General features: G+C 42.8%; 1 protein-coding gene across 2 annotated transcripts in view; it reads left to right on the plus strand.

Annotated features, from left to right (window-relative positions):
* The first annotated feature begins 5,556 nt into the window (after positions 1 to 5,556).
* The window catches only part of ST6GALNAC3 (ST6 N-acetylgalactosaminide alpha-2,6-sialyltransferase 3), a 530,587-nt gene continuing 514,136 nt past the window's right edge, over positions 5,557 to 22,007 (plus strand). For both annotated transcript variants that reach the window (XM_044238486.1, XM_044238488.1), the window contains exon 1: positions 5,557 to 5,671. In XM_044238486.1, the coding sequence (XP_044094421.1) occupies positions 5,654 to 5,671 (18 nt within the window). In that variant the 5' untranslated portion in view covers positions 5,557 to 5,653. The remainder of the gene's footprint in view (positions 5,672 to 22,007) is intronic.

Raw genomic sequence — 22,007 nt, forward strand, 5'->3', positions numbered from 1 at the left:
AACACATCACCTGAGCTTGCAAATGTTTGTTAAATCAACAAACGAACAAAATTTTTCAGATTCCTAAGTGCTCTGTTGCTTTCTACTTGTTGCTTTTTTTTTTTTTCTTTTAAGATTTTATTTATCCATTTGAGAGAGGGAAAGGGAGAGAAGAGACAGAGAGTATAAGAAGGGTGCGGTAGACTCCCCACCGAGCAGGGATCCTGATGCAGGCTGGATCCCAGGTCTCCTGGGTTCATGACCAGAGCTGAGCCCAAGGCATGTACACAAATGACTGAATGACCAGGTGCCCTCTATTCATTGCCCTTGAAAAGAAAGAATGGCTTTCCCATATGGGATGTGGCCCTTGACTCTCTTGGATTGTCCATCCTAACTTCCCAGTGGTGTACTGTGAGCAGCTGTCACAGATTTTTACACCGTTGGACCCAAAACAATACCTTGTGTTGGGGGGTTTCTCTAAGAGCATATTTAGATGACTTCTCCTTGCACCATTCTTCTTCGGATTACATGACTTTGCTCTTCTCCTTCCTACCATAGCCAGACATAGCTACAGAAAAAGTGAGTATTTGTATTAACATAAGAAATTAGAAAAAAAAACCAAACCTAGCTCTTTCCAGAGGGCTTGTGAGAGCCAAACCATTAGAGAAAAATTGGCTCAGGCAAAACAAACTGCAGAAGGAGGCCAACTGTGAGACCCCGTCCTGTGGGTCTTCCCATCAAATGCACCATGGATACATTTCAAATACTAGATTTCCACTCTAATATGTTAAGACAGGATGTCATCAAACCGCACTAAGTGGTGAAATCTAAGAAGAGTGTACAGAAACACACATGAGAAGAGCCTCACAATAAAAGGAAAACAAACTCTAAGAAACGTGGTTGAGATTTATCAGACTCAATTAATAATGGAGCCGTCAATGGCCTTAGAGAAATCCAATACAAACCAAATTCCAACTACCTGCCAGTGCTTCCAGCCATATTTACTTTCAATTGATTATATTTTTAAAAGATCTTAGGGGAGAATTGTTTAAGAAAAACAAATCTGGTTAAAACCTAGAACATTAAAGAACATTAATTTCAGATTTTTCTCTTAATTAAAAACAGATTTTTTTTCCCTTTTTAGTTCATTTGAAAAAAAATTGAGAAAAGATGAGAACTTCCAATAAGAAGAGTAGAGCTGAGAGGAAGTTGAGAGAGAACATTAAGGGAGAAGGAGAAAATATATAGTGTTTGAAAAATGTAATTCTAAAGCATGCATAACTTGTTTTGGAGTTCATCCCAGATGAGTATGAGTATAGTCAGGGATAATGATGAATTCTGTATTAGAACTGTGTGAAGTTTTGAAAAAGCAGTAAGCCCAAGTCCTGGGAATGCAAAACAGATGACGTTTTAGAATGATCTGCTATCCAAAATGGAGGGAAATAAAGCTTAACCCACATGTCAATATATTCTCTTGTATATCTAAAAGGGCACATTCATAGACATACTTGGACACAGACATCCATATAGACATGCACAAGGACACTGACAAGATAGGCATGTGTTTTAGTGTATGAAAAATTTCCTAGGTCATTGCCCTGTAACAGTGCAATGGTTTCTAGAAAAAAAAAAATCATTTCCTATTCTGGCTCAGAATGTTAAAAAAAAAAAAAATGACTTTCCCATAACATTGTATAATGGATCTTCCAGTCACAGTCTCCTATGGAAGCATAATTTATGTAGTGGATGACAAGAAGAGTTTTATGATATCTGGAATTCATTTAAAATCTTTAGATGGGAAAAATTGAGATCCAATTAAAGTCTTAATAAATGACTCTGTGTTGAATATAAATATATTAAATTAATATGTGTGCAAGATGAAATTGGAAAAGTTATGGGATTCTTCATTTTAATTCTATTTCTATCAGGAAACTGTGTAACTCTGAGAATTACTTGGTAATGGAGCTGTTTACAATGAAGCAAAACTGAATTTAAATAGGACATTTTAGCCCATGACTGGTCATAACTCATGAGTTCTTGGCCTTAAGGCATATTGAGATCTTATTGGTGAAAGGCCTGTGAGGAGAGGGAAGATGGACCAATTGGAGCCAAGAAGGGCCCTAGGGAGACCCAAGTAGCGATAGGACCAGCCCCCAAGGATCTTTCCAGGAAGGGAAGCAAGGGCAGTCAGGTTGCTACATGCAGGTTCCATTTTGTAGGTAAGATACGGTAGTGAGAGTCGTTGGTGGGAGGTAGCTCTCATGGGCAGAAGGTGGTAACAGCTTGGTTGTATGGGAGATCTGGATGGGATGGGCAGTGTGTTTGTTAAAGGCCCCAGGTGCTGAGGGAGGATAGATACAAGGTGAGTGTACCTATCCTGGATAGGTACAGTCAGATAGAGAGTATCTATCTTCTACTTATTTACATAATTGCCCTAGGTTTTATATCCTAGTGTGTATCATAGGGAAATATATACTTACCCTAGGTTTTCTGACTACTAAACTTAAGGCAAGAGACTAAATCCGAATGGTGACCAAAGAATGGTGACCAAATACTGGGCAACTGAGTGCAGCAGTTAAGATGGTAGACCCGGAAGTCAAATTACCTGAGTTCAAATCCCTGTTCTCCCACTGACCAGCTGGGGATGACAACATCTGTATCGATGATATAAGGATCACATGGGTTATTGTACATAATTTCAAGGTGCACCCAAATTGTTATCTTTGGAAGTAGGTTTTTGGTTTAAGTCATATAACTAGGGACTTGGAAAATTGGGCTCTATCCATGGGATAGACTAAGCTATTCTTATAGTCTGGCAAGTTATAAAAGAAAAAAAAGATCCTGGCCATACCATTCCCCCCATCTTCCCACAAATCTGGCTGTACCTTCATTTCCTAGTAGGTTTAGAATCTGTTTTCATTTCCATCCAACTACTTTTTCCCATCCAGTTGCTGTCCATGTGAGGCAATGACCATTGCTGTTTTGTAAAACTTCTGCCCAGATTTATAAAACTTCATGGCACATTTATTATAGAATCTACTGAGTTTGTTTTTAGATTGTTACAAACATGCTTTTGCTCCTGTCTGTACTTAGGCATAACTGTGGATGCTAATAAAAAATAACATTTGGGGGAGTGTGGGTATGGATGAGTGGAGAGTTTAATTGAGAGAGCCATACCCAGACTGTTGGAACTGGCAAAGCCCTCATTATACCCTCAGTTGGCTATACCCAAGTCACAAGATGCTAAGTTTTTGCCTCATCAATGTTTATCTTTCTGAGACATTCAAGGTGAATGGCAATCATCTTATTCATCCTTTCCTATAAGCTATCTGTAGTTAACCACCCCCTCCCAACCCCCCACCCTCCGATAAAGAGCTACCATTTTGAGAGTGTTCATAGTGCCCGGAATTGAAGTGAGTGGACTTACAAGCATCATCTCATTTAATTATCACAAGGATAAATACTACTATGTAAACTAAAGGATAAAGAGAGGTTAAGAAATGTGAACAAGGTCACCCAGTAAGGAAATGCTCAGCAATTTTGCTTACTAGGGTCAGCTGGGTTGTTGCTCAGACCTGCAGACTCTGGAGACAGAATGATGTGCCCTGCCCACCCTTGCCCCTCTTACCTGCCAACCTGCCAGGTTCTGTCTCTCTTTCCGTAGAGCTTTGCTTCTACTTTGGTTAAAGACCTTACCATGTTATATCATGTATCTCTTATCTTTCCCACTTGACTGAATCTGAAATGATGCTAGAGACCCTGAAAATCATTCATTCCTGATGGGTCCTGTACTGCCTTACTAAGTTTTGTTTTTGTTTTTGTTATTAACTCCCCTCCAGTTAGTGGTAGCTCAAAAAGATTTATCTTCTAGTAACAGCTCAGTAAAGGTTTGTCGAATTCTTAAATGAATAAAATACTGAGTTTTCCTGGCTTACTAAAGATCATGAGCTAAAGCAGTGTTTTAAAATATACAGTTCTAAAAAAAATATACTTTCCTGATCAACCAAATAGAGGAAGCTCTTACTGAACTTACTGATCAAAGAGTTTTTGCTGAAAATAGAGCAGATCTCTGAACCACACGGAGGGTCTGGAGGAAGGAGTAGGAGAGCAGGGAGTGTCCCTTAGGAAGCCTGAAAAGAGGGACTTTCCCTGGGAGCAGGTAGTCTGTCCACTCTCAGTGTTTGCAACACTTTTACCGTGGTGCCTCCTGCTCGCTCAGGATTCTGAATGTTCTCACCAAGAAAACACCAAATCCCTTGAAAGTCTGGTTTCTGCCTTGTGGTTTGTGAGCCAATCTCATGACGTCACAGCCACCAGCAGCCCACAGTGCTTTTCCTGACTCTATGTAGGCAGACCAGACAGGGCTTCTAGCAAGTGAAAGCTCTTTTGGGTAAATATTTTGGGCCTGGTTTTAAGATTTCTCTGACAGACCAAGTGGTGGAAATCTGTGTATATATACAGAATGCTCTCTCTCCCTTCTTCTGCTATGTGTGTGATGTCACTTTCTTCAGAGAAATAACTGTTTCTCTTAGCCAGTTCCTTGCTTGGGAATTGGGCTTTCCTTGTTGATTTTCACTCTGAAAGGACTGCTAAGGAGACCCAAAACATATCTTCTTCCAGGCTGTCTGTCTTTTAAAGCTGCTCTATCACCTTTTGTTTTATCATCAGAGACTTGCCTTACAGGAGACTTTAGAATTAACCTTGTTACTTAAGTTGCAACAAAGTTCATTCAAATTCTAAACTTGGAGGCTGGGAGAACAAAGTCCTGTGCTTGTGGGCACAAACCCAATTTATATACGTATATAATTAATGTATATATATATATATATATGAGAATACATTTAATTTTCATATAAATATATACATTCTATTTACGGTATATTTATGTAAATACACTTTTTTAAAAAAAAAATAAACGCACAAGCCCAAATCAAAAAAGCAATTAATATATGTCTGTGTACGTGCACATTCACACAAAACTATACAGCCTAAGTTTTCTGGCGTCTTTTGTTGATAGGTATTTGTGCTCCCTTATTAGTGGCAAATTATTCATCTAATGAGCCCATCACAGCATTTTTAAGCAGAGGGAAGGCTCTATGGTTAAACAGCCCGGGGAGAATTTCATCTGGTACTTTTGAAGAATCCTTTGATGCGCCCAAAGCCTGTAGCAGGGTGATTCCAAACCCACTTAACTTTTTAAAAACTGTGAAATGTCTGCAAGGGGTTCTCTGATCTGCTGGAGGAGACCGAATCGAGGAGAAGAAAAGGGCGCTTTCTCTCCCCAGCAGGACCCAGATCCCTGCCTGCTGCTGAGCCGGCTTTGCATACGTTGAACCACAGAACGTTTACTGTGGGGGGTGGGGGAGAAAAAGAGGGAGAGAGAAAAAAGAAAAAGTAGCAAGCTTCGAGGGGCTGCCGCGGGAGACCGGGACGGCACGTAATCCGTGGGCGGGGTCTCTGGGGCCGCCAGCCAGTGGACGGGCCCGGGGGCGGGGCCGCGGCGCGGGGGGCGGGGCCTGTGCCCGCGCAGCTCGCACCGCGGTCCCCTTATTTGGATCTGCGGGAATGTGGGCTGGAGCGGTCCTGCCGCGGTACCAGCCTCCAGCCTGTCGCCCGGACTGCCCCTGACCCAGGCGCGCCCGCTGCTCGGTGGCAGAAGGGCCGGCGGAGCGCCATGGCCTGCATCCTGAAGGTAACGACTGGGGTCTGTGGCTCGGACGCGTGGATGGCCGGTCCCTTGCTGCTAAGAGGCAAGGAGTCAGCCGCGGTCCCACTGCATCCTCATCTCAGTTGTCTTTTCCTGGCATTGATTTTCTTTTTGTTCCTTTGGCAAATGCATATGGAGGGAGCTTCTGAAACATGCAGCTGGCACGGCTTCTCTTCCCACCATTCCTGCCTGCTCGCGCCTGCATTGTAGGAGCTGCAGACTGTTGGCTCCAGGGGAGAGCAGGGCTCTGTGCCGAATAATGGGGATGGCAGGGAGGGGAGGGGTGCTCCCGCGGGTCCCGAGGCTCTGTTGCCTGAGGCCTCTCAGGGGCCAAGGGGAATGGAGAAGAGTCTGGGCATGGGTGACTGGTGGTCAAGGATATAGCACTTTGAATGGGGGTGAGAGTGAGCAGAGGGGCGTTCTGTTGAACATTTGATCTCGCGAAGACAAACTTCTGAGTTTACAGGTAGTCCCTTAGGAATGAGTTTTCTGTGTGAACTGCTGGCTTTATGTGCCATTAACTTTACTTCGGGAAAGTTCACAGAAGGATGTTTTTATTAGTAGAGAATTTCTGACCCTTCCTTAAGCTCATAAATTTGAACAGACCCAGTGATTTCACTACATAGCAGAACCCGCTGAACCACCCCTTCTTTGTTGAGTTTTCTTTCCCCAAGTCTGGGTTCTGAGCCCAGACCAAGTGTCGTCCTGGGTTTATAGCTCTGTGGTGTCAGGTGGGAGGCCGTGGGTTCGTGGGTTCCGTGCCTCACTTGATAACTTTCCATTCCATAGGGAGAGGTGTTTTACTTGTTTTTTGTTTTCATTTTTCTCACGCCTGTCTCTCCTCATGCCTAACCTGACTCCTGACTGCCTGAATCTTAAACATTCACAGCCTGAAGGTTTCCTGGGCCTTGACTGGAGAATGTAAAGGCCTGTTTGTTCCAAGGTTGGGGGAGCTGTGTGTGATAGAGGAAAACACCACAAAAAGAGTTTTGTTGTTGTTTATTGTGAAATACTATTTGTTTCTCTGTACGATGATTTGAAGCCATCTGCTGTTAAACTAGTTACTTCTTGTGTCATCTTGTCATCTTATACCATGCCTTGGTGTTAATGATACAAATAAGAGACTAACCTAGGAAAGGTTTTCTTGTTCTTTTTTTTTTTTTTTTTCCCCTTAGAGTAAAGGAGGTCAGATATTTCCTGTGACTTTTCTGAACTTCCTCTCTTTGGTTTTGGAACATTTTCTGGGACATAACAAATGGTAGCAAGATCAAGAGGAAATACGTAATACATTGGTATTACAATATGGGATTTTTAACTTGGAGACTCAGCACAAGGACTGAAATAAGAGTATGAGTCATTCTTTACTATTTATTATATTATTAGCTGAAAGGGAAATTGAGGAGCATGGCGTTTATCATTGGACATCTTCTTCTTTTGGCTTCTCCCTGCCTTATCTTGCACATGTTCCAAACATTTTAAACTAATACCCCAAGCTACACATGAATCTGATCCAGGCTTACTTTTCAAGCACCTCACATTGACCTCATACATTTGGGGGCACATCTGAGTCCTCCTTATCTTTCCTCCACTGAAACCCATCTGGGTTGCAGACAGATAAACTTCAAAGAGGTTTGGATTCAGAAAGATCTTGGTCTGTTTGCAGGTTCTGCCTGTTGCCACCTGTGTGGCCTTGGACAATTACTTATATGTCTGTGAGTCAGAGTTTCCTCAATGTAAGATCAAAGTAATAGCACCTACTCCCCAGGGTTGTTGTGGGAACAAAGTAAGATAGGGGAGGAAAACTATGCTGTGGCATAGGCATTGGTATGTGCCACTTTTTTCTGACATGTAATGATAACTACAGATTAATGAATCTGTAATATGTCTTCTGCTTCTTTCATATACTGTAACTCTTATTCTTACATCGAATGCTACAGGGTGAGTAACATTGCCTAAAACCCCATTTTAGGGGAGGCTGGGTGGCTCAGTGGGTTAAGCCTCTGCCTTCAGCTCAGCTCATGGTCCCAGGGTCCTGGAATCGAGCCCTGCATTGGGTTCTCTGCTCAGCAGGGAGCCTGCTTCCTCCTCTCTCTGCCTGCCTCTCTGCTTACTTGTGATCTCTCTCTCTCTGTGTCAAGTAAATGAATAAAATCTTAAAAAAAAAAAAAAATCCCATTTGATAGACGAGGAAACCAAGGCTCCTCAGTTTAAGAGATTTGCCCAAGGCAACAGGGTGAAATTCGAAGTGAGCTTGGGTTTAAACCCAGATTTGCCAGGCTTTCTTATACTTTCATGCTGTTCTCTGTACTTTCTCAGGTGACCAATTTCCAAGATGTCCCGATACCATTCAGAATCCTTACCACATTTGAAAAACAACGTACCTTTGTGCAGTGTTGGTCTCAATGGCCTATGGTAGGCCTTTTCCCCTTCTGGTTGTTGGAAGTCCATCCATGGTGGAGTGGAGAGTCCTGAGACCCGGATCCAGTGCAAGACGGACCTCCTGTACATGATGTTAGGCAGTCACTGCATCTTGCTCATTTTAGAATGCAGATGTTTATGATAATTATCTGATAGGGTTTTATGAAGGTGAAATGATTGACTTCTTTTTTTCTTTTTTTTTTCAACTAAACATTTTCTGCCACATGCCATCCCATGGCTTGGCATCACAGGGTGTATGAACCATTGACTTGGTGCTCAAGTTGTTTATGGTGTTGGAAAGAGGATGGAAAAGTAAGTGAACATTTATGTTACAACATGAAGAGTAACATAGATCTGTGGAAGGCATACTACGCAGAGGGGGAGAGCGGTGAACCCTCCTACTGACTCCTCAAGACAGGCTTTCCACATCCTGCATTGGAGCTAGGTTTTGAACACTGCCTCAAATGTACTATCGTGGAGCTTTTTTTTGAAAGATAACTTTTGAGGCTTTTTTTTTTTGAAAGATTTTATTTATTTATTTGACAGAGAATGATCATAAGTAGGCAGAGAGGCAGGCAGAGAGAGAGAGAGAGAGAGGGAAGCAGGCTCCCTGCTGAGCAGAGAGACCCATGCGGGACTCGATCCCAGGACCCTGAGATCATGACCTGAGCCGAAGGCAGCGGCTTAACCCACTGAGTCACCCAGGTGCCCACTTTTGAGGCTTTTGAAAGATAACCTTTGAGGCAATGTTAACTTTACTCTGTGGATGAAAACTAATTTCTTGACAGATTTTTGAGGTCAATTTTATTATCCATTTTTATATTTATGAGAAAAGAGATAGAGTTTGATTAAAATATCTTTATGGCCTACATAGTGACCCTAAAAGTGGGGATCTCTGAGTAGCTAAGAGGAGAAGCCCATGCCGTGGCAGCCGGGAATGGTCCTATGTGGCACACAGAACGGTTCCCTCAAGGTACTGTGTATGGGGAAGGCCCATTCTGCCCCTGCGCAGAGCTGGCTCTCCTAACAGAACAATGATTAGTACCTCAATAATCATTAAATTGTGAAATACGTATTCACTCCACGTCGCCTGGGCTTTGAAGCTAGAACTATGTGGGTTTTAATTATGGCTACACCACCTACTAATTGTGTAACCACAAGCAAGTTTCTTGATTTCACTGCTCTCGTTTCTGAAATGGGGATAATCATGCATTCCTCAGCGGGTTATTCTAGGGGTTAAGTGAGAATAACGGCACGTTAGAAAGCATAGGCTAAACACAAGTCCAAGTCTTAGGTTCCTTTCTTGCCATGCTCCCGGTCAGGCAGCCCTCCTGGGGGGCTGTGCTGTTGTGAACAATTAAGGGAAGGACTAGCCTTTTTCCAAGGAGTGTTTTTAAAGGTCTCGGAGATTTTGATAGACAAGAAAGGTATCTCATTTGTATTTATTTGATTGCTAGTGAAGCAAAACTTTTACATTCATGTTAGTCGTTTGTTTTTCTTCTTCTGTACATTAGAGAGTCTTAAAATTTTTCATGTAATAAAACTTGTTTCTAGTTTCTTTTAGGATTTATACCGTTAGTCGGCAGGTCTGCCTTGGGCACAGTATCTGGTGCACTTTTAGTATTTACCAGTATTTGCTGAATTGTATTCAGTTGCCTTTGTATCTGGCGCTAAAAGTGTCACTGAGTGGATATGTAGACACAGGATACTTATGAGTCATTTCTGCCTTAGCGAAGATCACGGTTTTGCCAGACCTATGAGCATGAAGCAGTTAGACAATAACACGACAGGTGCATGACTAAGCCACCGCTTTCTTCCCTCCCAGTCACCCATCCCATGTAACGTTTACTCAGATGGATGAGAAATTCGGCGACTGGTGATACCAAGTTATGAACTTGGTGTCTTCTCATTTCCTTTCCTTCCCCCTGCCCCATACCTCATTCTTCACCATCTTGCATCAATTATATCTAGAAGAATCTCTCAGATCTACCTGTTAGTCCCCATTCTTACTCTCTGCCTCAGTCAAGGTCTAGTGTTTGCTCTGTCTTTTGTTTTGTTTTGTTTTATTTGTTTAAAGATTTTATTTATTTATTTGACAGACAGGGACCACAAGTAGGCAGAGAGGCAGGCAGAGAGAGGGATAGAGAGGAGGAAGCAGGCTCCCCGCCGAGCACAGAGCCCGACACGGGGCTCAATCCCAGGACCCTGAGATCATGACCTGAGCTGAAGGCAGCGGCCCAACCCACTGAGCCACCCAGGCGCCCCTGCTCTATCTTTTGAAGTAGGCTCCCTTTCTTCAGCATCCTCCAAATCTGGCCCATCTTCCACATCACTGTCATGGTATTGTGCTCAAGTGCAGTGCTGATCAAGCCACTGACAGGCCTGAAAGCTCGTTTTGGCCCCCCAGTCTCTGGGGGATGAACCTAACTACTCACCTCTAGCTCCGCATTCACTCACGTTCCTTCACCATCTTGCCCCTACACATACCTGACCTCACCACCTGCTGCTGCCTCACCCAGACATTTACCTTCGCTCGTCCCAGGTCTGTAGATGGGGCACTTCCTCCTGGTTCTGTGTCACTGTGGGACAGCATAGGGGTTAACAGCCTTGGCTCTGAGGTCAGAGAGACCCCCTTCAGCAGGTTCCTCAGCTGTGGAACTGGAACAGAAGTATGGCTGACTTCTTAGAGTTAGGAGGAATAAATGAGCTGATTCTGTAGAGCAAAACCCGACATATCGTAAGTCCTGGGTAATCATTAGCAATCCGTTGCTGCCGGCATGCTGTTTTCTCTGCAGGAAATTCCCTCCGCTATCACTTTTCCTCCAGCGACAAAAGTCCTGCTCATCTCTCAGCTCCTAGGTCAGTGTCCCATCTGCGGGGAAGCCTTCCTGTGCTTCGGCGGGCTTTCCCCGGCTCCCGTGGTCTCAGTTCTCATCTCTGTAGCAGCGGCGATTACCCTGTCACGTCAGTTCGCTGTTTGCCTTCCTGACTCCTCTGTTTGGGAACTCATCCAGGGTGGGGGCCTTCAGTAAGTCAATCAGGTAGCGTTTGCTGAGCACGATGAGGGAATAGGGCTGTTGGTGCCGGAGTATATGGATGGAGGTATGGGTGGCTGCCCAAATGAGTCTTGGGGAAAGCAAAAGCCTTGTCTTAATGCAACTGGGTATCCCTAAGAACCAGCCTGCCTCTCACTAAAATGTTACCTAAATGTTTGTTGAATGCATCAATGCAATAATGTATTCGTTTTTTGTTTTTTGAGATGAAATTTCTAGACGTGGGCCTAACCTGTCCTCTTCTGTGAACAGCTGAAGTTTTCATGGATATAGAATGGATTTTTTCACTCTAACGTATAGCAAGTAGGTTAGAGCTTATCAGTTATTTTTCTCCTTAAATTCCTTCTCTGTTTGCTTCTCGTACATCTGTTACTGTGTCTCCTATAAAATCTGGAGCCAATTTGAAATCTGGAGGGAAGGGGAAAGGAGGCCTGGACTGAAAGGAAGAGACAAGGAAGTGCGGGAATGGCTTATCTTTTGTTAGGATCATTTTGGTTCTTCAGGTTAACAGAAACAAACAAAAAAGTAAAAGTAAAAACAAAACAAAACAAAACAAAAAAACCCCAACACCCACAATCCCAATTTGTGGTTCTCATCCTGAGGTCTCGAAGTGTTTGTAAACAGTCTGGCTTCGCTGAGCCTGGAAAGCCACAGAGACTTCATAGATACACAGATTGTAAATCTGAAACTCTAAGATCACCCCAGCAAGTGGCACAGACGAGGCCCTTGGACTAATAAATCTGCTACAATGTTTCTGGGATGCTGAAGTCTGGGCAGCGGTCCTGGCTCATTTTCAGTCTTAAGGTGACTGAACAGAATGCTTTTGCAACTTCCAATTGCACACTGTGGGGAACGAGTGTCTTGTGAAGAAGCAGCACTCTTTGGATGAATTGAGAACAATGGCAACAATACTAGCTGCTGTTTATTGAACACCTAGCGTGGTCAGGCGCAGTCCTGTGTTGAGTGCTTTAAAGGCATCATCGCATGCAAACTGGGATTATAATGAAGACACTGAAGTTCAAAGAAGCTAAGTAGCTTGTCCCAGGTCCTGTGGTTAGTCAGTGGTGAAGGTGGAATTCACCTGGCTCTGTGTGGTTATGTGGTGTGTCTTTTGCCTCCAGTGCCAATTTAAGTGAATGTTTGTGGGGACTTTGTGTTTATTTCACCATCTACGGAGGCAATACTCTGTCTAGACAGCTTCCTAACACCAGCCTGGTTGGGATCACTTTTAGCTGTGTTGTTTTTATCTCTTCCTTCTTCAGAGTTTCCTTTGTGACTGAGGAACTAGGGGAAATAGAGGGGCCACAGAGACTGGGGACGTAAGAAAGTTCTGGTTCTGCCTCCAACACTGAATAGCCCTTTGATCCTGCGCAAGTCACGTGACCCCTCCCCCTAGCCTGAGAAGCCCACACGTCCCTTTGGGGGTGGGAGTGAAGGAGGGGGGTCGTACAGAGGTAGATTTCCCTTTGGGCCAAGATTCAGGGCCCCTCCAAAGCTCTGCATTTTTGTATTTATAAAAATACAAAAGACATGGGTCTAACCTGTCCTCTTTTGTAAACAGCTGAAGTTTTCATGGATATAGAATGGATTTTTTCACTCTAACGTATAGCAAGAAGGTCCTGGATTTTTGTATTTATAATTTTCTATTCATTTTCCTAAAGAGACCCACAAATCGTATAAGCTTCAGGCTCCCCAACCTGGATCCCCTCTGGAGCAGCATCGGAGTCCAAAAGAGTTAATGCTTGCAAAGTCACTCTTCAAAGCAGAATGTGCCGTACACATATGGCAAAACCATTATTAGTATTATTAATAGTTAGATAACAGCTTGAGTCGAGGAGAGCTGTCTTGGGAACTGGTGGGCTTTAAAGAAGGGTTTAGATTTGAAGAAAGCAGAGGGAGCCTATTAAGCTTTCCAGTAGATGACTGGGGAAAATTATGAAATCTCCTCCCCAGGAGGAAAATTTCTATCTGTTTGTGAAAATTTAACACACACTTGTGCCTGAGGGCTGGGAGTTGGAGGAGTTCTTTTCTGTTTCCTGGCTTCTGGGAAAAGGGGAGGAAGGCATTTTTCTAATTGGAGAGAGTAGATTTACAAGTGCTACCAGGATCCCATTACAGAAAGCTGCAGTTAGCTCCTGGTTATTAAAACACTCATTATTCAGTTTATGGATTACCCAGATCCTGTCCGTCCCTGGCCGTTCTGATGTACACCTTTTATGCATTTTACTGCCAATTAGCACCTCCACCAGAGTCAGGAAAGGGAGAGGAGCGAAACCCCAAATTCTTTGATTCCTCTCCTTGTTAACAGCTGTGTCAAGGGTTGTTGTCAGGAAGGTGGTTATAGGAGATGGCCCAAGTGAGGTGAAGGGATTATCTGTGCTTTCGCTATTGTTTTCTTTCCTCACCTCAGCTCAAGGACTGAGAGTCCTGGCTCTGGTTCTGATTTTAAACTGATTTAAATTTGCCTCATCAGAGACCTTGGCCCAGGATATCCAGAGATTCAATAAACAGGAGCCTCGGGGTAAGTAACGTTCTCAGAGAGGCCCTGTGCCCCAGACCCCATCATCTCCGGGCCTCCTCTCATTACCCCTGTGATGTGGAGGGAGGGGGCTCACAACATCTGGTGCTTGGGAGAGTGGGGGAAGTGACTCCGGAGGAGATGGCTTGGGGGCCAGGAAACAGGGGTCCTCGTACTTGAGTCATTCTAGTGTTTGTGTAAAAAAGAAACATGTCTCTGCATAGACATAGTCAATGTAAATATATAAATAAAAACACATACCCACATTCATTCAATCAGTTGTACCTTCCTATTAATTCAGACTTGAAAATTCTTACACAAAAAATCCTTCTTGGAAGGCACTTCTCTCTAATTTCAGAGGCTATTTTGTTTGTTTGTTTGTTTTAGTGTATTTATTAGCTGTGGCTTTATCAGACACAAAAATAAAAACTTCTTTGGTTGGTTACAAAAACTGTATTTGCATCTTGCCCTGAGCAGATCCTGATGGTGAGGGAGTGGGAATTAACATGCATATGTCCTGCATTGAAAAGGAGTCACGAGGGCGCCTGGGTGGCTCAGTGGGTTAAGCCGCTGCCTTCGGCTCAGGTCATGATCTCAGGGTCCTGGGATCTCTGCTCGGCAGGGAGCCTGCTTCCCTCTCTCTCTCTCTGCCTGCCTCTCCATCTACTTGTAATTTCTCTCTGTCAAATAAATAAATAAAATCTTTAAAAAAAAAAGAAAAGGAGTCACGATATGGGGAATGTGCACCTGGAGCTCATCTTAGGTTTCAAGGACTAGAATGAGCAAGGAAGTGCTCTGGGATGATCTCCCTCCTTGGGACAAGTGGGATACACCCTTGCCAGAGGCTGCCGTTCCTGGCACTGTTGTTTGCTGTTCCCCACCACGCCAGTAGACTGACTCTAAAGAGGGGTGAAAGTCTCTGTGAAGGTCTTGCCTTATCAAGCAGGAAAAATGGTAATCGGGAAAGAAGGGCTGTTCTCTAGGGTGCAGGGGGTAAGAGGATTTGGGGTGCAGAGGTCAGAGCTGAACCAGTGCCGAGTCAGATTCCAGCTTTGTGATGAATATGAGTCATGAAAGTAATATGTCTATTTACTGCAATGTTGTCCCATAGAAATCTCATGCAGCTCACTTACACAATTTTACATTTTCTAAAAGCCATGTTAAAACATAGAAACAAAAAGAAACAGACGGAATTTACGTGAATAACGTATTTCATTTAACCCAGTATATCTCAAACATTTCATTTCAACATGTAATCAATATAAAAATTAGCAAGATAGCTATACATCTTTTGTCAAGTCTTCAAAATTCAGCGTACCTTTTTGCCATTACTGCATATCTTAGTCCTTATGCTGAATTTTCATCAGAAATTTAGATTTTATAAAATGTACAGTTAAAGAAGTAGGTTCCTGTGTTGAAGTTGCTTCAGAGGTGCTCAAAAGTTTCCCAAGAGCTGAATCGAGTATTAGTTTTTAAATGTAAATAAAATAAAATGAAATTAAAAGTGTGGTTAAAAATGTGGTTCCTCAGTCACAACAGCCGTATTTCAAAATCTCTGTGGGCGATTGTGGCTAGTGGTTACTGTCCTGGACGGCGCGTTTATCCAGGTCTTCCTCCTCACCATCAGAAGGGACCACCAACCAGGGACGGAGGCAGTGAGAGCCCTGGAAGAAGGTGAGGGGAAGGAGTGCCTGCCAGCGGGGTGGGGGGTGGGGAGGGGAGCAGAAGGGAAGGCACTCCTGTGGGTCAGACCCTTGCAGCCCAAGGGGAGGCAAATGATGAGTGAGTCATGAATGCTGGACCCAGGGACACACTGAAGCCTTTCTTGAGTCCTTGGAATTTCACCTAAAATGGAGTCCTACGTTTTTCCACATCCTGAGCCCGATTGGCCCCCTAGATGTTGAACAGCTGTGAATTCTCCCAGGAGCATGCGGTTTTGGGCTCAGTATGGTGGTGTGAACTCCTGTAGGCTTTGAGGTCAGAGACAGAGTGTATACACTTTTATCTGAGCCATTGCTTTGCTCCAGCAGGGCAGTCCACACATGGCAGCAATTTGGACATCCGGAATAACCTCCGTGTCTTCTTTTAAGTCAAGAGAGTAGGTGATTGGTGTTCCTTTGCACAGTGTGTTTATTTTTCACTGCTTGCTGGTGTGTATATAAATTCAGCAGTACGTGAATAGCTGTGTGTCCAGGGGTGCTTAGCACAAATCGGTTTGCAAACCCACAGCTCTGTTTCGTCTACACTCATGGGTTGCGTACCTGCCCCGCTCCACCTCATCTTGGATCATGAGGTGAACACTTCGTTATACTAATGGCAGTAGCTGCCACTGGCCGCGTGCCTTCTCTTGGCCAGACAGCCTCCCAGATATCTGTTACAGCTATTTATTATCCCACAAGATTTCAGGACGGGCGTTATTACTTTAATTGGACTGACCAGGAACTCTGGTTTGTGGAGCTGCACGGTTTTGCTCACACAAGAATGCTAGGCCAGGAGCCTCCAGCTATAGCCTTTGGGCCAAATCCCCTGTGGCCTTTGTCTATTGAGCACTGTAGGGCCCACGGTTAAGGATGGGTTTTGCATTGTTGAGTAGTTGAAAAAAAATCAAAAGCAAAATAAGACCTCAGGATGTGTGAAAATGTACGAGAGTCAAATATCAGTGCCCATAAATAGTTTTCCCGGAACACAGCCCTGTTTATTTGTTACTTAGTGTCCATGTCTGCTTTCCTGTTACAGTAGCAAAGTTGAGAAGCTGACATTTGGACAGCAAAGCCTTAAAAATTTGATGTCCCTTTGCAGATAAATTGTGCCACCCTCTGTGCTAGGCTGTCAAATCCCTTCTGCAGACTGAGAGCTGGGGTCGGGCGGGCGCAGGGTGTCCCAGGGATCTTCAGCTCTCTCGCCTGGGGCCCCACACTGGGGACGGCAGAGAGATTTACTGAGCGTGGAGCCAAGTGCTCCGTGTGGAAGAGGAAACGAAAGCTTACGGAGGAGATGTAACTCCCCAAAGTCACATGGTGGGGCTGGAATTCAGACTCCAGAGCCCCTCCAAGTGTGTGGCTTCTGACAGATGCTTTGACCGCAAGTGTTAATCAGCTGGAACCGAACCAGGAAACCTGAATGGCCTGTTTGACCAGAGGTTGCTAAACTCCAGAGTTTATGACTGTATATCTGGGTTGGGTCTCAAGAAGCTGTGGCTCTGACAAGCCCCCAGGATGAGTGGCTGTCAGTTAAGCGTCTCCCTTCGGCTCAGGTCACGATCCCAGGGTCCTTGGATTGAGCCTGGCATCGGGGCTCCCTGCTCAGCGGGGAGACTGACCCTCCTCTCCATGTGTGTGCGTGTGTGCACCCGTGTTCTCTCTCTCTCTCTCTGACAAATAAATAGATAAAATCTTTTAAAAAGAACAACAAATAGTTGTTGAGTTGTGGAAGGCTTCACATACCTGTGATCCCCCATAGAAACTGACAAGAATTTAAGGCAGTTTAGAAATTTAAGTCAAGTCCATTCTAATAAGCTTTTTCGACATTGTAATTATTCTTATTAAACCCCAAGCTTTCTGATACCACAGGGCTCAGGCCATCATGAGTATTGAAACGCATGTGCTCTGCGTCCAACAATGAGGAGCTGGAGGGCGAAATGAACCCCTCGCTGGTGGCACTCCTCCTCTGTTTCTGGAAACTTTAGTTTCTTTCAAAACAGTTTCAAAATCAGTTAATGTTGATTTATAAACCAGGACTTTGGTTTCTGCCGTGATTGTATATCAAACCCTTTCTGGGCTCTGTTTCCGCCCATGAACTGCCCCTCTCTCCCCAGGTCTGTTTCTCTGCCCTGGGTGCAGGAAACCGCTTCTGTAGTCTCATTGTCCTGGCTTTGGTCATGAAAGGTAATGCATTAGTGCTAGAGTTCATGATCTTAATTATTGGTTCTACTCGGTCTCGTGTTTAAAAAGTCGTTACTTAAGGATTAGGAATGGGGAGAATGAACACTGGCGAAAGATGATAGTTTTTTTTTTATGTTGATGATTCACAGCCTTGTTTGGGATTTTAATAAGTAACACAAAGCATTGGAAACCACTGATTTTATCTCTTCTTACAGGCTCATATTGGCATAAAGAAAATAAATCTCGTAAAGTGTACCTTTTTACTTTTCCTGGCTCTCTATTTCCACGCCTCCATTCTTTGTGCAGCTCATTTTTCTCATCTCCCCCCCCCCTCCTTTTCCCTCTGGCCTCTGAGCCCCTCCCTAGTACCCCTGTTACAGGGATCATTCGTTAGTGTGTGTAAAGAACCATAATCTCAGCTCTGTAGAAGGAAAGCCTTATAGAACTCTATTACCAAGTAGGTGAAACCCTCTCACAGGGTCCCAGGTTATAAGGTATTCCATTAGGAATTCTGTGGGAAATGTGACTCATTTCTCTGCCTGGTATAAAACCATCAGCTGGTGTTCATGACAGCTCCGGGATGTCATCCTCCGTACCTTTGCCACGGCTGGAGGCTGACTTTACAACTGCTGGTGTTTTGCTCTTTTATTGCTGACCTTCTCAACCTTGTGGCCCTTTCTTTCTCTCTATGTTCAGGAGAAAATTCATTCCCCAGAAGGAGCAATTACCTGCCAATTTCGCTTGCTGCCTTATTTATTCTTCTCTCATTCTTTCAGTTGGGGGTAAGAGAATCTCTCTCTCCGACCCTGGTTTGTGCCACTTAATGATTTGTTCCTTAACTGGCTTAATGTTTATTTAATTCTACCATGCTGTTTAACCCCAGAAGCCTGGTTGATGGCTTAAGCTGAGCCAAGATTTCTGCTCGTGACTTTTAACTTGTTGGTAGAGTAAGGTTTGTTTTCCTATCCTCCATGTTTGACCCTTGGTATTAAAACCTTGTTTAAAGAAATGACATCTGAACCATCTACCACCCTAGATTTCTGTATTAGAAAAATTGAAGTTCGCTGTATGTTCTAGATTTGTGTAGGTGGAAGGGGTCTGTATCTGACCTGTGTTTCCCTTTTCCCTTCAGCAAACAGAGACTTGTGAAGAGGGAGTTTATCATCAAGCACTTCGGGAGAACCCAAGTACAGTGGGCGAGAGGAGGGGTAGGAGGCATGGAGATGAAAGAGAAGCTGAGGGTTTATTTTTTCTTTTTTGCTTTTGTCTGAAACAATTTTACTTTATTTATTTTTTACATTTTTTTTTGTTAAGAAACTCCACAGCAAGTACGAGGCTTGAACTCATGACCTGGAGATGGGGAATTGCATGTTCTACTCACTGAGCCAGCTGAGGATTTAATTCCTTTCTAAGGGAAATTGAGTCTGCATGGGTGATAATACTATTTGTGACAACAGCTTGCATTTACCCAGTGCTTGCTCTTTTTATTGAGGGCTGTATATTTTTGCATTATCTCCTTTGATCAAGCTGATAGGGTAGATATAAAGAGTTATAAATTCCCATTTAGATGAAGACATTGAGGCTTAGAAAGGTTAAATAACCTTCCCAAGATTGTACAAAGCTGGGTCAGGGGTCAGGGTATGGGTGGGCAGGATTTGAATCCCGAAGTCTGGCTGGAGTAGAATATATGTAATAGAATCTTTTCCTATAGTCATACATGGACAAACCTATTTGTAACTTTTGCACAATAATAATAATAATTAACGAACATTTACTGGATGCTAACTTTGTGGTAGGTACTGTGAGGCATACATGTGATTTCATTTATTATGCAATAATCCTATTAGAGAAATACTATTATTATCAAATCTGTTTTACCTTCGAGGAACCCTGAGGCTTAGAAAAACTCTTCTGCTTTGCCCAGCCCTGTGGCTAGTGAGAAGACAATTTGTGTGACCATATTATTTTTTATTAACTGTTTTACTATTATTTAAAAAATTTTTTCAAATTGGGTTTTTATTTTAGTTTTAGTATAGTTAACAGTGTTATATTAGTTTTGGGTGTACAATAGAGTGATTCAACAGTTCTAAACATCATGACTCAGTGCTCATCAGGATAAGTGTACTCTAATTCACATCATCTGTTTCACCCATCCTCCACTCACCCCCCCCCCCATATGCTTTATTTTATTTCATTTTATTTTACAGGGCTTTATTTTGCAGGGCTTGAACTCATGATCTTGAGATTAAGACCTGAGATCAAGAGTTGGATGCTTAACTGACTGAGCCACCCAGGCACCCCTGATATGTTTTATTTTAAATGAGTACCCTCATTTAAAGTTTTTTTTTTTTTTCCAACAAGGAAATTTTTTTACCTGAAGCATACTTCAGATACACGGTTCTTAAAAATATACATAAAACATTCCATCCAAGAAAATTAGAATACGTGTTTTCTTCAAGTACACAGAAGAATCCACTGATTAAATCACCTAAAAGGAGACATAACAAATATTATTAATTTAAGAAGACAAAAATCATACCAAATATATTTTTTAAAGTACAGTAGTACAAAACTAAAGATCAACAATAAAACCAAGTTGGAAATTCTACAATGTAAATATTAAATATTTAATACATAAATATTAAACAACATACTACTGCACAAACGATGGGCTAAATAAGAAACAGCAAATCAAAATATGTCTCAAAACAAAAGAAAAAGAAAGCCAATATTGCAAAACCTATGGGATGCAGCAGAAGCAGACATTAGAGTGAAATTTATGCTATAAATGCTTCTACTAAGAGAAAAAAGGTTCACATAAACAACTTAGCATTATGCTATAAGGAACTATAAAAAGAAGAAACTTAGTTGAAAGTTTTTAGTAGAGGCAGGAAAGAACAAACAAAAATCAGAAATAAATACAATAGAGACCAGAATAAACAAAAACATGACATTGAAAGTAATGACCCATTTTTCTAAAGAATATTGTTACTAGCTAACATTTATTGTGCTCTAAGGCCTGGCCCTTATTTTTAGCACTTCACACTTAATTTAATCTCTATTTTCCAAGTAAGGAGATCAAGACAGAGTGGTTAAAGTCACCAGACTGTTTCTGGCTATGATGAAACCCAGGCCCCTTGGCTGTGATCTGTGTGTGTTAGAAACACGCACATGGCCACACACCCTGTTTTTAAATGTTGTGTTTATGTTTGTTTGTTTTGGGTTTTTTGTTTGTTTTTTGTCACTTTTATGGTTTACCTCTTAGTGCAAAGAATCACTTAGGACTATTGAAATCCATTCCAGTATGAAATCAACCCACATCAAAGGAGGTTTTGTAAATAAAAAAGATTTCTTGATTTTTGCCTTGAGAGAAACCAAATTAAAAAAAATTTGTGAGTGTTTGTTTGTTTTCCCTTTGAAGAATTTTGAATCAGCTCACACTTAGGAAAGACCCATTTAGGTCTTTAGATGTGGAATTAATTTCTTTGTGATGATGGGATTTCTATTTGAACCTGAGGCCATCATTCTGACTGGGTGGAGAATGCCAGGTAGTTTTCCCTCTTGACTTCTCCCCTGTTCTCCCCTTCATCGCTGTCCCCCTGGGTAACTCCCCTGGGCAGCTAGAGCGATCCTTTAAAAAGTAAATCAGATTACAGCAGCTGCCTGTCTAAATCTTTTGGTGGCTTTCCATTCCACTTGAGACAAAATCTAAATTCCTTCCCATGGCTCACTATGTTCACGATCTTGCTCTTGCTTATTTGAGAAATCATCTCCTATACCTTAGTTCCCTGATCATTTTCATTCCATCCAGCTCTTGGACCATGTCAAGCTCCCCTTCTGCTTCAGAGCTTCTGGGCTGCTGTTTCTCTGCCTTCCATCTTTGCCTCCAGGTTCTTTTTGATGCTGTCTTTTCCCCTCTTCTATGTCCCAAATTATTAAATGCATTGCCTCAGGCAGGCCTTTTGCTGATTATGACAATAAAATATAATTCATCCAGGGCACCTGGATGGCTTAGTCAGTTAAGTGTCTGCCTTCGGCTCGAGTCATGATCCCAGGGTCCTGGGATGGAGTCTGAGTCGGAATCCCTGCTCAGGGGGAAGCCTGCTTCTCCCTCTCCCTGTGCCCCTAACCTTTGCTTGTGTTTGCGCATGTGCACGCTCTCTTTCTCTCTCTCGTGCATGAGCATGCTCTCTCAAATATATAAATAAGGTCTTTAAAAAAAATCTATCTATATATATATATAAAATTCTTGCTGATATTTCCTATTACGCTCCCCTGTTAATTGTATGCATAGCACTTTTTAATATATGAATTTATGTGTATTTGTTTTCCTTGTAAGTCAAAAGACTGAAAGGAAAGGGATCATGGTTACTTTATTCATCACTGTGTATCTAGCATCCAGCACAGTACATTCAGCAAACTAATGAATGATTGAATGAATTAAATTTCAG

Source organism: Neovison vison, chromosome 2 (assembly GCF_020171115.1).
Source record: "Neovison vison isolate M4711 chromosome 2, ASM_NN_V1, whole genome shotgun sequence".
NCBI lineage: Eukaryota > Metazoa > Chordata > Mammalia > Carnivora > Mustelidae > Neogale > Neogale vison.